This window comes from Callospermophilus lateralis, chromosome 7 (assembly GCF_048772815.1).
Source record: "Callospermophilus lateralis isolate mCalLat2 chromosome 7, mCalLat2.hap1, whole genome shotgun sequence".
NCBI classification, from domain to species: domain Eukaryota; kingdom Metazoa; phylum Chordata; class Mammalia; order Rodentia; family Sciuridae; genus Callospermophilus; species Callospermophilus lateralis.
Window position 1 is genome coordinate 122,291,558 of NC_135311.1, and position 16,031 is coordinate 122,307,588.

General features: G+C 41.8%; 1 protein-coding gene and 2 non-coding genes across 25 annotated transcripts in view; all 3 read left to right on the forward strand.

Annotated features, from left to right (window-relative positions):
* Pum1 (pumilio RNA binding family member 1) overlaps nt 1-15,700 on the forward strand; it is a 124,482-nt gene extending 108,782 nt beyond the window's left edge. For 12 of the 23 annotated variants that reach the window (XM_076860875.2, XM_076860883.2, XM_076860878.2 and 9 more), the window contains 6 exons: nt 313-447; nt 3,603-3,740; nt 6,787-6,912; nt 8,052-8,173; nt 9,902-10,094; nt 13,854-15,700. In XM_076860875.2, the coding sequence (XP_076716990.1) occupies nt 313-447; nt 3,603-3,740; nt 6,787-6,912; nt 8,052-8,173; nt 9,902-10,094; nt 13,854-13,985 (846 nt within the window). In that variant the 3' untranslated portion in view covers nt 13,986-15,700. The remainder of the gene's footprint in view (nt 1-312; nt 448-3,602; nt 3,741-6,786; nt 6,913-8,051; nt 8,174-9,901; nt 10,095-13,853) is intronic. The other 11 variants (XM_076860877.2, XM_076860884.2, XM_076860880.2 and 8 more) reach the window with 1 other exon arrangement.
* On the forward strand, nt 1,301-1,384 carry LOC143405331 (small nucleolar RNA SNORD103/SNORD85). The gene has a single exon (XR_013092041.2). It is a non-coding gene; the product is annotated as a small nucleolar RNA SNORD103/SNORD85 (small nucleolar RNA).
* LOC143405332 (small nucleolar RNA SNORD103/SNORD85) lies at nt 11,178-11,261 on the forward strand. The gene has a single exon (XR_013092042.2). It is a non-coding gene; the product is annotated as a small nucleolar RNA SNORD103/SNORD85 (small nucleolar RNA).
* Nucleotides 15,701-16,031: the final 331 nt, after the last annotated feature.

A 16,031-nucleotide genomic window follows, 5' to 3' on the forward strand; every position in this document is an offset into this window, starting at 1 on the left:
GGGGCTGGAGCAGTGTACTTGCCTGGCATGTGTGAGGCACTGGGTTCAATTCTTAGCACCACATATAAATAAATAAAATAAAGGTCATCAACAACTAAAAAAACATTTTTAAAAAAAGGGTTCGTAAGATCAGAGACTGAGAATTGCAGGCTTTAAGAAATAAAGGCTCTTATTTTAAAATAAAAGGTTCAGTTAATTATACATAACAGGGTGAAAAGAGATCATGTCAGTGGTTGATACAAAATAATGAATGCTTTGCTTTCTCTACTTCTACTACCTAAGTAATGGTGTTTACCCACATATTATGTCTAGTTTGGCAGCCATGAACAGAAGCTGGCTTTGGCAGAACGGATTCGGGGCCACGTCCTGTCGTTAGCGCTACAGATGTACGGCTGCCGAGTTATCCAGAAAGCTCTTGAATTTATTCCCTCAGACCAGCAGGTAATTGTAAGTTTCCCCTTTAACTTTTCTCTTGGTGTTTGATGTTTCTCTGTGGTGTGTTCAGTGAACCCTATGAAAACATCAGTCTTTAATTTCTTCAGTGCTTTTGGCTGCCTTTCAGTGCATGGCAAGCATGAATTGTGCAAATTCATTTTGAAATTTATAGTGGATCAAGTGTCTTTTTGTAAAAATCAGTAATTTCCAACACTTTTCTCTGATCAGAACTTAACCTTTAGTAGATACAATTTTACAGATGGGTTTTTATTTGATAATAATTGAAGCAGGTAAAATAATAGTAAGTTTTCATTTTCTTAACATAAACTGAGCATTCTGGCAGACCAAACTTTAATCCAACTCACCTTCCCCTTCCTGTTCTCCCTCCTCCCTCTTCACCCATTCCACCAGCACTCACTGAACAACTGCCTGCCCAGTACACTGCACGCCTGGCACATTGATCTGGGTGGCTCAGAGACAGCTAAGACCTCTCTGCCCTCAGGCTGTGGGGTCTGGTGGGGAAGAGCAATGGAAAACAGAGGAACACGTGTGAGAGGGTCCCTTCTCCCTCCACTGTGTCTCCCAGGGAAGGCTGGAAGACAAGACTGAGAGGAGTTAGGGGAGTGGAGACAAAACTTTGAAAAGTGGGGAACCAACAGAGAAGTCCCCTGAAGAGGAGGTCCACAGCTTCAGGAATAGTCAGAGCAGATCCACCCAGCACCACCCAGATCACAGCGCCCAGGAGACAAACTGAGCCCTCGGGCAGGAAGGGCATGCTCAGCTGTGTTTGTGCCAGGCAGTGCCCTGAGCCTTGGGGTGCTCTGATCTGAACCCTTAGCCCTTCTCAATGCAGGGGTTGCTGCTGTCTGGCAATGATGACCCACTTGCCCTCACTGAGAACAGAGTTCGGTAATGAGAATCTTTGTTACGGACTCAATTCTGAGCCAGACAGACACCCTCCACCTTCTGTGCAAACCCACCCACCGCACTGGTGCTGACAATGACAGTTGAAGTCTGGGAGCGTCCAGGGTCCTTCAGACAGGAGAGTTTCACAGAGAGATGTGTGGAGGCACAGGAGTGTTGGAAATGTGCAGCAAAATTTGAGCACATTCAATCAGTGCTCAGCAGTAGAGATGCATTATTGATAGAGTGCTGTTGATAAGTAATTATAAACAGATGTGAGGCTATTTTTAGTTTTCTTATGTATAGGTCAATTTTAATTTTCCCAGAATTTTCATAGGTAGTTGGATCCTCTTTAATTTTCTTGTTTATTTAAATATGAGGTTTTTCCTTTCTTGATCATAGTGCTCACTTGCTGAAAGAACGCAGAAGCATAACTCTTTATTATTCATTTCTCCTGTTTAAGTTTTACCACGGAATGTGGCAGATTGTTGATTTTTATCTCCACATTTTCAGATTTTACCTTTTTTTCTCTTTTTTAATTGGATGGTTGTATTATGGAAGTGGTTTTTATCTTATATTTCTTTCTGGTTGTGTTTGTTTGTGGTACCTTTTCCTGAGTCTGACATATGTGTGCTGTGGAAAATGTACTGATTTCTGGATGCAAGTCGATTATTTTAGGTGAAATTAACCACCAACTGAATTTTTACCTCTTGGAACAAATAAATACTCATGGGAGACATTTCCCTTTTCTTTTGTTTATAATTTTCCTTTACATAAGCATTATTTATCATTCCTATAATAATCATCATTCTGGCATTTGATGGCTAATTTACTCTCCTTCTGGCATTTGATTGGTAAACTTTCTTTCCTTTATACTCTGCCATTGTAGTCTTAAAGGTCTTTAATTAGGTTATATCTTAGTAGCTTTGACATACTTCACATTTTAAGAATTGAAGACATTGCAAAACAGCACTATTTTAAAGTGGCTATAGTCTTCTAACAGAAATAGCGTCAGCACAGAAGAGCTAATTGTTACAGAGATTGGAAGTAGTGAGAAAATCAGGCAGCAGGTCCAGGGCACAGCTATGTGCACACATCTGACCTCCTGAGACCAGAGGCAGTAAGTTTCTGGGAAGGGCTTAGAGTCAATCAGTCTCGATCAATCTCACACCCACCCCATCTAATCACCCCCTCGCTTTTGTCAGCCTTCATCCAACACCACACAAATACAAATACACCCTCAGTGTCTGGCTTTTGTGTATACTTCCTGAATTCATGTACTCTTCATTAATTTACCATTCCTGCTGTCTTCACAGTTACTGTGCCCTGATGGAAAGATCTTGGATGCTGGAGTCACAGTCTAGACTAAAGTTCTGATTCTGTTGCTTTCTATTTATAGGATATCTCCTCCCTCCCAACCCCCCGCCCCTCGCCCTTTTCCATTCTTATTTCTCATTGGAAGGTTTCATTGTGTTGCCCAGCTGGCCTTGAACCTCTGGGCTGAAGCAATCTTCTTGTCTCAGCCTCCAAGGGGCTACAGGTGTGCACCATCCTGCTGTCTCTGTCTATAGCTTCAGATGGGTGGAAGAGCTGTGCAGGATATATATCATTGGTAGTTGGTTTGCCAACACACAATGGAGCTAAGTTTAAATCTTGGCCATCTAGGTCTGCATTTTGTACAAGTCTTTTGTCTATGATTTCTTTTCCTCATCTATCACAGTGTCCATTGCATTGGATTGTTTGGACTTAGTGTAGCATGTTAAGTACTTAGAAGTATGCCTGTCTAACCAAGGGGCAACTGTAGATTAATGACCGTCATTATTACTAATATACCTCTTAGGATTGTCAGAAAAAAAAAATGAGTTTGAGATCTTTTCAGGTACTGGTTACTGCTATAACAAATTTTATTTTATGGTAGATGAATTATGTCTGAAATTCTCTAATGCAGTGTACTTCATATAGAGTCCTTTCTATTTGAAGATAATCTACATTTTTTAAAGCTTCAAGAGGGGTTTTCTAAGTTAGAGTCCTTTTGGGGTACTGGTTACTGCTATAGTGAATTTTACTGCATGGTAACTATGTGAACACGTGGAAGAACTTGAGTCCTCATTTGTTGCCACATTGTCACATTGCCAGAGTTGAGTTGTTCCACCTTAATTGTCTTAGAGTCTGTTTAGTGCTTGGGTGTTGGTAAGAAGAGTGTGGACGTCTGGATTTTTGCTTGCTGTGATTCTGGTGGTGCTTTCTTCCCTTGTCTTCTGTAGAACGAGATGGTTCGGGAACTGGATGGCCATGTCCTGAAATGTGTAAAAGACCAGAATGGCAATCACGTGGTCCAGAAATGCATTGAATGTGTGCAGCCCCAGTCTTTGCAGTTTATTATCGACGCGTTTAAGGGGCAGGTAAGTGACTTAGGAAAGAAATAAGGGAAATAAATTGATGGGTGTCTCCATTGTCAGCAAAGAACAAGATATGATTTGAGGCATGTTCTCAGCTTGCTATGTGTGTCTTAGCCTGCAGGAAAAGCAGTTCTGCGCAGTGCGGGTCAGGTACCAGGTCCCTTCCCATAACTGTCATGGGCCATCTCTCCATCATTAACGTAGATATCTGCTCACCTTGGAATGAAACATTGCTGTCAGAGCTAAGATGAAATCTCATGTTTGAAGAATTTCCCCACATTGTTAAGTATTATTCTGATTTTTAAACAAATTCATCAGTTTTTTAAAATGTAGATCATTAGCAGAAGTAATCTAGCAGGCTGAATATGAATGTCTTTTTTTTTTTTTTTTTTTGGTGCTGGGGATTGAACCCAAGGCCTTGTGCATACAAGTCAAGCACTCTACCAACTGCGCTATATCCCCAGCCCATGAATATGTCTTTAATTGTAAAATAACTGTTACTTGCGTAAATTTTTTTGGGGGGATGGAATGCAGTTCATATTGGTTTGAACTGGCCACGTAACCAGAGATAATTTCTAATTTTTCCTTTTTACCTGTATGTCAGAAGTCTGTTCTTGGCACTTACTTGTAAGCAATGTTAAATTCTTGGTTTTTCTCTGAATTGGCTGTCATTGTTAATTTCTTTTGCCAACAAAACAAACAAAAAACTTCCTCACATTTTTCTAATTTGGTGGAAAAGGATAATTTAAAAGGTCTCATTTTATGATAATCAACTTGGTTTTTCCTGTTTTACCCCTTTCTTAAAGCGACAGAAAAAAAAAAAACATTTCACACACTCCTCAAAATGTCTCTTTAAGAAAGGGGGTAAAACAGGAAAAACCAAGTTGATTATCATAACTAGTGGTAATCTAGGTGTAGATTGAGGTGTACTGTTCAGCCTGTATTGAAGTATGAGTTGAGTTCTATCGAGAACCGCCATGATGGTTAGGGAGTCTGCAAGCAGTACCCAGGGGGTTATTGGGAGTTATTAAGTTAATGAAAAAAGAGGGGGGTAGATTTTTTAACTTTAAAATTAAGGTATTACATTTATCAAACTACAGAATAAAATGTAAAGGAATTAAGCTACCAAGTGAGAGGCTTTTTCCTTTTTGTTTCCCTCCTTTTCCTTTTCTTGAACTCAGGGAAGGCCTGGCCCATGCCAGGCAAGCACTCTACCATTAAGCAGCATCCCAGCTCAGGAAGAGGATGTTTTCAGGATAACAATCTGTCAAAGAATTGGTAACTAGAAAATAATACAAAGTAAGGACAAATTGGTCTCTGAACATATTTCACATAAGAAACACAAATTGCCAGTATACATAAGTGGCTCAGTGGTTGAATGCCCCTGAGTTCAATCCTTGGTACCAAACAAAACAAAACATGGAAAAAAGAAAAGTAGTTGGTCAATTCCATCAGTAATGAGGAAAATACCTAAATGATTTTTCCCACCTGTCATTTTCTTTGTGCTAGTAGGAATGTGGGGTCCAACCGAGTTCTGGTAAAAATTTATATTTGCACCATTTTAGGACACAATATAGTATTCAAATTCTAACATTTGTATTTCTTATAATCTGGTACTCTTGGCCTAGGTTTCTCTCTGGTGAAACACCTGTACATGGTATTCCCCCAATACCTTTTTAAAACAGTAGTATACCCCTAGTAGGAAAAGGCTAAACAATGCAGATGTCTATATGCTAGGCATTTTGACTTTAAAATGTCATAGTCACCTACACAAAGTACACTGCAGAAATATCCAGTCTTGGAAGTGAATATTGGAAACATTATTTTGAAATGTTGATCCAGACTATAAATATGTGGCATTTTAGAAAGATGAACTCAATTCAGGTACGGTGGTATACCCCTCTAATCCCAGCAGCTCAGGAGGGTGAAGCTTGAGGATGCCAGTTCAAGGTCAGCCACTTAGCAAGACCTTCTCTCGAAATTAAAATAATTTTTAAAAATAATTAAATACACAAACAAACAAAGGGGCTGGCAACGTAGCTCAGTGGTAAAACACCCCTGGATTCAATCTCAAGTGCCAAAAACCCCAAACCAAAACGACAAAAACGAATCTCAAGCAGAACTGAATAGTATATTGTTTAAGTAATAATTGTAAGCATAATAAAGCTGCATATATGTGCAGCAACTGACTCTTTGTAAGTAAGTATTCAGTAAGAGATAGTTGTTACTGCTCTTACTACTCTCATTATTCTTCTTGATTACTGATGTAGGCTGCATGTCATTTAGCTAAAAAGGGCCGAATCAAGATTGGGTGTTCTAGGATGCCTGGGGATATAGCTCAGTTGGTAGAGTGCTTGCCTAACAGGCACAAGGCCCTGGGTTCAATCCACGGCACTACCAAAAACAAAACAAGATTGGGTGTTCTGGATCTATAGCACCTGTGCTTTCCTAATTCTTCAAACCCAGCAAAACACACCAGTTAAACTCAGATGATTGTATGTAGTTGGTGTGTTTATGTGAAAGCATTCAGGACTTGATCCTAGCCCTTTTTTGGGGGGGGGCGGGGGGTGGTTGGTTGGTTCCCCCCTTTCTTTTTTCTTCCTCTTTCTTTTAATAATAATAATTATTATTTTGGGGGGCAATGCTCTGAATTGAACCCAGTGCTGTGCGCACACTAGACAATTATTCTCTCATTGAGCTGCAGCCCTCAGCCTTCCTTTTTCTGTTTTTAATCCTGTCTTTTGGATTGGTTGTTGATTGACATTCCTGATTCTCAGCTGTTTTCCCTGACCTTGACTAATTCTGTGTTCCTTCCAGGTTCCTTGGAAAAGTTCTTTTCAGCTCTGAATGTGCATACATATGAATTCATAAAATAATTAAGAAATGGGTTTATTTACATATAACAGACACATGCTTCTAATGTTATATTTGTAGAGAGAATTTAAAGGCCATTTAGTTAAATCTGTAAATATCAATGATATAAATGTTACTGAAGCATTGAAAGTGACAAGCGCCATTTTGAATTTCTTCTTTGTATCTTTTTATCTAGGTATTTGCTTTGTCCACACACCCTTATGGCTGCCGAGTGATTCAGAGAATCCTGGAGCATTGTCTCCCTGACCAGACCCTCCCTATTCTAGAGGAACTTCACCAGCACACAGAGCAACTTGTACAGGTACTGGAGTTGCCAGTAGATAAAATGAGCAAGTGCTGGTGGGCTTCGGTAGGCCCCATTCTTGTGTGTGTTGTTAGCATAAGTATCTGTTCCAGAAAAGGTTGATGTGTGTTTTTGTTTTTTGGACTGGTGATTGAACCCAGGGTGCTTACCCACTGAGTCACATTCCCCAGCTTTCTTTATATTTTATTTTGAGTCAGCCCTTTCTAAATTGCTGAGGTTGCCTTTGAACTTGCAATCCTTCTCCTTCGGCCTCTGGAGCCATTGGGATTTCAGGGTGTGCACCACTGTGCCCGGCTTAATGTATTTTAATTCATGCTCTTTGAATCTTTTGGGCATGTTTTCATAGCAGGGTGGTTAGTGTCTTGAACCTGGGCAATGAGCACTGGCCAAGCCTATAGCTGGGAGGTATAGCTTTGAGAGCTAGGGTGGACTGTTTATCTCAGACAGACTATTTAGTCCCTCAGAGTCTCAATCTCATTATTATCCAATGAACTAAGTGGATTAGGTGATTTCTTCTTTTTTGGCTTTCTACTTTCTATTTCTGCTTCTTCCAATTATTAAGTAATTAGACCTACCTATTTTGTTGGACATGAATCTTTCCAGTTTTTCCTCCAGCCTAGAAAGGTAAAGGAATTTGTACATTTCTGTTTAAGAATAATGACTCTTTACTCCCTCCCTTCCTCTTCTAAAATGATATAGGCCTACTTATCTCTATCTAGTAATTTATGAAGAACCTAACCAGAGCTTCTGGGCATAAACATGTGGAGAGAAATATTCCATTGTCTAATAATGTGTTCCTGTTTTGTAATGACAGGGAAAAATTACCTGTCCATTAAAAAAAAATCTTGTGTTCATTAGAGCCTTCCTGACACTACAAGAAAGATAGGTGCTAAAGACTTAGGAAACCTGCCTGCAGTGGTGGCTCATGCCTGTAATCCCAGTTGCTTGGAAGCTGAGGCAGAAAGATCATGAGTTCAAAGCCAGCCTCACAATAACAAATCTCTAAATAAAATATTTAAAAAGGCTGGGGATATGACTCAGTGGTGTAGCACCCCTTATTTAATCCCAAGAAATTAGGGAACCCACAGAACTGGTTTTTAAATTAAATTTTCTTTCTATTGTTGCTTCTCAAATAGGATCAGTATGGAAATTATGTAATCCAGCATGTATTAGAACATGGTCGTCCTGAGGATAAAAGCAAAATTGTAGCAGAAATTCGAGGCAATGTACTTGTGTTGAGTCAGCACAAATTTGCAAGGTATGTGCTTTCAGTTATAAAGCTTGTTTTCTAGAAGAGAGGGTTAAGTAGTATTTCAGCTAAGATAAAGAATAAGTGGTCATTCTCTCGTTTTTGATGTTTATGTATTTTTTTATTAGTACATACAGGTTAAAAACTCAAATAGTTCTACAAAGCATGGACCATAAGAGGTCCCTTATATAACTCCCTGAGAAACTAGCCACAGTAAAATCTGGGGACTGTGTTTCTAAAGTATTATACTTTACTTCACTGGGCATTTTATTAACTTAATGTTTTGGAATTGTGAAATGTTCGTGAGGCAGGCTTCTTTCTGGCTGAGAGAGGCAGTTGGCCATGTCTGCGCAGGCCTTAGTGTTTCAGAATCTCTTCTCCAGCTTCAAAGTGTGCAGGCTTAAGAATGCAGTGAGATTGTTTTTCCCAGTTTGGCAAAGGTGTTATTATTAACTTGTAAGTAGCAGAGATTGGAGAAAAATTGATGGCTCTTCCTTGTGGTCAGTCTTCTGAGTTGATTCTGTATTTCCTGTTTCCCACATAACATATTCTTTCTATTTTTAGAATATTTTCTTTTCTGTTTTTTATGGTGAATTGCAAGGCAGGTAATAGGACTCATACAAAAACCTAGATGTTTATCAATGTTCCCTTTTAATTTGTCAAATCTTACAACATTGCAGCATGGAAACTAGAAAAAAGAAATGCAGCACCTAAGTGTGTGTGCTCTGGTATATAAGGCAGGAGATTCAGTGAGACCTCACCTGTTAGTTAGGCTGCCCTAGAAAGTAGCCACCTGAGTCATTGGCAATTTCCAACCTACAGTGAAGTGGCCATCTCACAGAATACTTAGCAAAGTGCTATGCACTAGCTTTATGCTCGTTTCTGCTTGAGGGTTTTGTGACCTGGAGCAGCTCTTTTCTGCTTTGTGAACACTTTGTGAAGCCTTCAGCGCATCCCACCACCACCACCATCGTGCACACATAAACCTCCAGTTCTCCCTGCCAGGCGTCGGGTTCGAGTCCAGCAGTGCAAGCACATGGCATGGGCATCGCTCATGACACTGCATGGTGTCGTCTCACAGCACCAAGCCACAGTGCACAGTCACTGTGGGATGGTAAACGGCCATCAGCGCGGCAGCATATAATTCAGTCAGCATCGGTAGCCCTGTGGGTTACGGGAATACTGCTCTAATGGAACTGCACCCCTCCTTTCCTTTCTCAATATGACGTATTTGTGAAATGTTTAGATGTATTGACAAACTTTGGGTCTTCTTATACTCTTGAGAGACAGCATGTGATAGTTGACCAAAAGTGCCATGGCCCTGCCTTGTGGGTTCCTTCAGCAAGACTAGAGTTTCTGCCAAGTATCATGCTCTGTGCCAATAGCAGATGATAGACATCAAGTGAGGAAAGAATTGATAGATATTGATAAATGTTGAATAATAATCAGCCAATAACCAGTCCCATAAACTTGTTTCTTTATTCATCCAGGCTTGTTACCCTCACCTCATGGAAGTTTAGGTCCCCACCCCTGAAAGACCTAGTCTCAGACATGATTCACTGTTGGACACATCAGGTGGCAGAGATAGAGTCTTACAGAGCCAGACAGTGGATACATTAATTCTCCACGAATTCGAGATCTCTCTTGCTGCTAATCCTGAGTGAGGGGAGAGGCTAGAAGCACAACCTAAGAGGGGATCCACTTCTGACAGCTGACAATGGATTCGTCTCATTACAGCAATGTTGTGGAGAAGTGCGTCACCCACGCCTCACGTACAGAGCGTGCTGTGCTCATCGATGAGGTCTGCACCATGAATGATGGTCCCCACAGTGCCTTATATACCATGATGAAGGACCAGTATGCCAACTATGTGGTCCAGAAAATGATTGATGTGGCAGAGCCGGGCCAGCGGAAGATTGTCATGCATAAGGTAGGCTGGCCAGAAACTCAAGAGAGAGAATGTGTGCAAGACATTTGTGTGTTTCTGGGGAGTCTGCCACTAGATGGTGCCCTGTGCTGCATTTCTTTTTTTCTCTCCCTCTGTCTGCCCCTGGTACTATGGGCTGATGCCCGGGGCTCTCTACCACCAAGCTACATCCCTGCCCTTTTTGTGTTTTAGTTTTGAGACAGAGTCTTGCTGAACTGCCCAGGCTGGCCTCAAACTTGCAATCCTCTTGCCTCAGCCTCCTGAGTTTCTGTGATTACAGGAGTACATCACTGCTCCTGCACCCCCCCTCCCCCTTTTTACTGCGAAATTGCCATTGTCCACATGTTTGCCTCTCTTGTTAATAACTCACTGTGTAAACATCGTAAGCGCTCTCTCTTTTTTTTTTTAATCTTTATTTTTATGTGGTGCTGAGGATCCGAACCTAGGGCCTTGCACATGCTAGGCAAGCGCTCTACCGCTGAGCCACAATCCCAGCCCTGTAAGCTCATTTTATTTTAATGAGATATTTTTCTTCATAACCCCTAAGAGATCAGTTTATTATTAATTTAGACAAGTCAACCTGCCTGCCTTATTTTCTGTTCTCCTCCCTCCCCGTTCACCCATTCCACCAGCACTCACTGAATAGCTGCCTGCCCAGTACACTGCACGCCTGGCACATTGATCTGGGTGGCTCAGAGACAGCTAAGACCTCTCTGCCCTCAGGCTGTGGGGTCTGGTGGGGAAGAGCAATGGAAAACAGAGGAACACGTGTGAGAGGGTCCCTTCTCCCTCCACTGTGTCTCCCAGGGAAGGCTGGAAGACAAGACTGAGAGGAGTTAGGGGAGTGGAGACAAAACTTTGAAAAGTGGGGAACCAACAGAGAAGTCCCCTGAAGAGGAGGTCCACAGCTTCAGGAATAGTCAGAGCAGATCCACCCAGCACCACCCAGATCACAGCGCCCAGGAGGCAAACTGAGCCCTCAGGCAGGAAGGGCATGCTCAGCTGTGTTTGTGCCAGGCAGTGCCCTGAGCCTTGGGGTGCTCTGATCTGAACCCTTAGCCCTTCTCAATGCAGGGGTTGCTGCTGTCCGGCAATGATGACCCACTTGCCCTCACTGAGAACAGAGTTCGGTAATGAAAATCTTTGTTACGGACTCAATTCTGAGCCAGACAGACACCCTCCACCTCCTGTGCAAACCCACCCACCGCACTGGTGCTGACAATGACAGTTGAAGTCTGGGGGCGTCCATGGTCCTTCAGACAGGAGAGTTTCACGGAGAGGTGTGTGGAGGCACAGGAGTGTTAGAAATGTCAAGGAGTTTAAGCCCATCCATTCATTCCTTTAGCATATACTAAGTGTGTGCTCTATGGCAGGCCATCCTCTGCACAAGCATTGTATGGCTACACCAAATTATGTGCAGATTAGTGTGGTAGTGTCAGGGAAATAAGGATTGTGGGTGGGAGCATATAAGAATATGTCAGTATGCCTCTTGTAATTTATGGGTACAGACAAGGCCCCCTATATGTGTAACATTTAAAAAACCTTTCCAGGAAAAGGAAACATGGTGGGTCAAGTCTTGGGGCAAGAGAGATGACTGTACTTTAAGAATTCTAGAAAGTCCAGCAGGACTGTGGTGATAGCAATGTGTGTCCGTTTCAGATAAGTGTCCTGGCTGCTGAGCAGGCGTTGTAACTTGGAGGAGTGGTAAGATTAGACAGGAGATTGTTAAAATAGTTAAGCCAATAACTGGTGACAGCTTTGGAATGGAAGAGAATTAGACAGAATTGGGGAGTTGGAATCAGCAGGGTTTTGCAGATGATTGGTTGGGGGAGTCAAAGTCAAGGAAGGAAGGTCCTTAGGTCTTCTACCCCTCTTTTATCACTAGGTGATGCCCTTGTCAGCAAAGGGGAACATTGGGAGGAGAGTGGGTTGGTTATCTTTGACCTCTTATTAAGCCAAATAAGAGACCGGCGCACACCAGGATTGCATACATGTATGTGCCTTCTTGTTGTTATTTTACTGGAAGGCAGAGTTAAAGATTTTTAATAAGAGACGTGACTCACCAGCCAGCCATAAAGGTAAATGAGTTGAATCTCATTTAGTTTTCAGGAGGAGAGCTACCCAAATCAAGGGGATCCTTAACCTTAAGTTCTAGTGACAAAATGTAGCATTATTCCATTCTTCCTCCTTTACTACTCCTCCTCCCCCTCCTCTTCCTCCTCATCTCCCCCTCCCTGTAAATATGGACACAATACCTTTATTTTTATGTGGTGCTGAGGATCAGACCCAGTGCCTCACACATGCTAGCCAAGTGATCTACCACTGAACCCCAGCCCTTGCATTCTTTTTTAAAGAAAGTTTAGGGAGGTAGGCAGGTTTTTGCTTCCACATACCTCAAGGTTGGAACCAGTTGCTTTCCACCTAGCACTTAGGCGGAAGTGAACTATGTGATCTGTGTCTGGGGTCCTATGTGAGTTTCATCGGTGGTTCTAGATCTACTTGACCCTTGGTTCATTTGAGAACACAAATGAACAGGCCGGGTCATCACCCTCAGCTCTCATTCTAAAACACCCATCATCTCTGGCACTTTGGGCCTGTGTTTATGTGCATTAGGGTGAGTTTGGATATGGAAACGTGTTGATAAACCATGGTTCTTTATGTTTGTGTGGAAAGATGGAGGCTTGAGCAAAAGGTAGTAAACACTGCTGAAGTGTGTAGAATAATGGGGCCCATCTGTGGCCCCCCTAATGGAGAAGCAGCCCTCTGCTTATCAGAGATACTCAGAACTTGGGGAGCTGGATGAGCTCAGGGAGAAGAGCAGGGGAAAGCTTCTGGAGTTGAGCAGGCACCTGGGTCATAGGGGGCAAGGGTGAGCCCAGTGCCTCAGGGTGCTGGGAGAGCACAGTGGGGAACAAATGGACTTTTGGGGGGATCCTGGGAGTTTGGGCTCAAATACCTGTGCCCTTACCAGTCATTTGATCTTTTTTTTTTTTTTTTTTTAAGAGAGAGAGAGAGTTTTAATATTTATTTTTTAGTTTTTCGACGGACACATCTTTGTTTGTATGTGGTGCTGAGGACCGAACCTGGGCCGCACGCATGCCAGGCGAGCGCGCTACCGTTTGAGCCACATCCCCAGCCCCCCAGTCATTTGATCTTGATCCATCCAACACATGGATGCACCTTGTACCTTCTATTTTTTTTCTCCCCACCATTAAAATGGGGTAGCCACCCTAGCTTATAATCTTTACCATTTAAATTTTATCAGTATTAACTTCCTGTGAACTTAGAGAGAGACACGGTCAGGTGGTGAGTTCAGGATTAATGGTGCCCACATCTGAAAACTCCCACTGCTCAGGTGACCTGGGTGCTGAGCCTGGGGCCAAGGGGTCTTGCCTGTGTGTTTGTCGGGAAGTTCTGTGCACTCTGAGATGGTCATTCCAGATGTGCTGTCTCCGTGTGCTTCTGGGAGTGGCCCATGGCTGCCAACTTCTCTAGCACTCCCACCTTGTGCCAGTGCCCTACTATTACAAAAAATAGTTGCCCAGGCATAAGCATACACAGGTTTGTTAATTATACACATATGGTGCTTGCAAAAAAAGTTCATTGAGATCTCAAGATCTCAGGGGATTTGGCTAGGCCAGTGGGTGTTGCTGTCAGAAATGCACATGTGTGCGGACTGTGGTATTGGATGGGAGCTCTTTGGAGCCAGCCAGTCTCTTCTCAGGCCTGCCTGTTATAACACATGCTGTCCTTCCTCCCCAGATCCGGCCCCATATTGCAACTCTTCGCAAGTACACCTATGGCAAGCACATCCTGGCCAAGCTGGAGAAATACTATATGAAGAATGGTGTGGACTTGGGGCCCATCTGTGGCCCCCCTAATGGTATCATCTGAGCAGTGCACCCCTCTCCCCATTCCCGCTGACCTCACTGGCCCCCTGGCAGATCCAACCAGCAACCAGAAATGTCCTAGTGTGGAATCTGAAATAGGCAATCGGTTGCTCCGGGATTGCTCCCTCCTCCAAAAAGGAATCAAATCCACAAGTGGAAAAGCCTTTGTAAATTTAATTTTATTACACATAACATGTACTAATTATTTTTTTTAAGTGACTAATTGCCCTGCTGTTTTACTGGTGTATAGGATACTTGTACATAAGTAACCAATGTACATGGGAGGCCACATATTTTGTTCAATGTTGTATCTATATTTCACGTGTGGAAACTTTCAGGGTGGTTGGTTTAACAAAAAAAAAGTTCAAAAAAAAAGAAAAAAAAGGTTTTTAACTCATTTGCCTCGCTGGCAAGTTTTGCAAATAGCTCTTCCCCACCTCCTCATTTTAGTAAAAAATAAAAACAAAACAACAAAAAAAAAAACTGGGAAGTTTGAATTTTAGTTAAATGAACCCAAACTGGCATTTAACACTGTTTATAAAAATATACATATACATATGTATATATATATAAAATGAACAAATCTTTCAGAGTTGCTGAAGCTCAGTTTTTGACATTAAGTTTATGAGACTTCTAAAAATTGCTCTTTTTTTGGAGATTTTTGCTGAGAAGAAGGTGTAGTCTGAGCTGCAGGGAGGAGGTGTGAACACCAGAGCGGCCTTCGGCCGGCGGGGCGACTGTTTACTGCCTACTGGATTTTTTTCTGTTAACATTGAAAGGCAAAATCTGATTATTTAGCATGAGAAAAAAAATCCAACTCTGCTTTTGGTCTTGCTTCTATAAATATATAGTGTATACTTGGTGTAGACTTTGCATATATACAAATTTGTAGTATTTTCTTGTTTTGATGTCTAATCTGTATCTATAATGTACCCTAGTAGTCGAACATACTTTTGATTGTACAATTGTACATTTGTATACCTGTAATGTAAATGTGGAGAAGTTTGAATCAACATAAACACGTTTTTTGGTAAGAAAAGAGAATTAGCCAGCCCTGTGCATTCAGTGTATATTCTCACCTTTTATGGTCGTAGCATATAGTGTTGTATATTGTAAATTGTAATTTCAACCAGAAGTAAATTTTTTTTCTTTTGAAGGAATAAATGTTCTTTATACAGCCTAGTTAATGTTTAAAAAGAAAAAAAATAGCTTGGTTTTATTTGTCAGCTAGTCAGACAGTAGCGAGATCCTTTCTAAATGTTATTCAAAATGATTCAGTTCACACTAGTATTTTTTTTTTTTTTACCCTAAAAAGTAATGTTTTGCTTATTTTGTGAAAGTCAAAAGGACGTGCAGAAGTTCAGCCCTGTCCCAGCTTTCCCCACACTCGGCCCCTTCACCTTGTAAAGTGTGAATTGCCCTTCCTTTTTGTACAGAAGATGAACTGTATTTTGCATTTTGTCTACTTGTAAGTGAATGTAACATACTGTCAATTTTCCTTGTTTGAATATAGAATTGTAACACTACACGGTGTACATTTCCAGAGCCTTGTGTATATTTCCAATGAACTTTTTTGCAAGCACACTTGTAACCATATGTGTATAATTAACAAACCTGTGTATGCTTATGCCTGGGCAACTATTTTTTGTAACTCTTGTGTAGATTGTCTCTAAACAATGTGTGATCTTTATTTTGAAAAATACAGAACTTTGGAATCTGGGTTTGTGCTTAATTTTAACCCCCTCCCTGCCTGCCTGAACCCACCCCCATAGAATGCCCCAGGACAGCCTTTTCCTTCTTTCTGCTTGTTTTGTGAGGGGTGTTAGGGTGGGGAAAAATTGGAGTAGGGCCTGAGTGTCAAGCTGATGGCCCTTGAGCCCAATTTGATTCAAAGTTGTTTGCGTTTAATCTGCCCATCGCTTCCACAATTAAGATCTTCTACATAGAAGCCCAATTTCCTCCTCTCGATAACTTATAACATTTGCTTCTTGGGCCCAAGTTTGTCCTCTTAAAATCTGTGGTCTGATCCATTCTTTCCAGATGTTCTTTC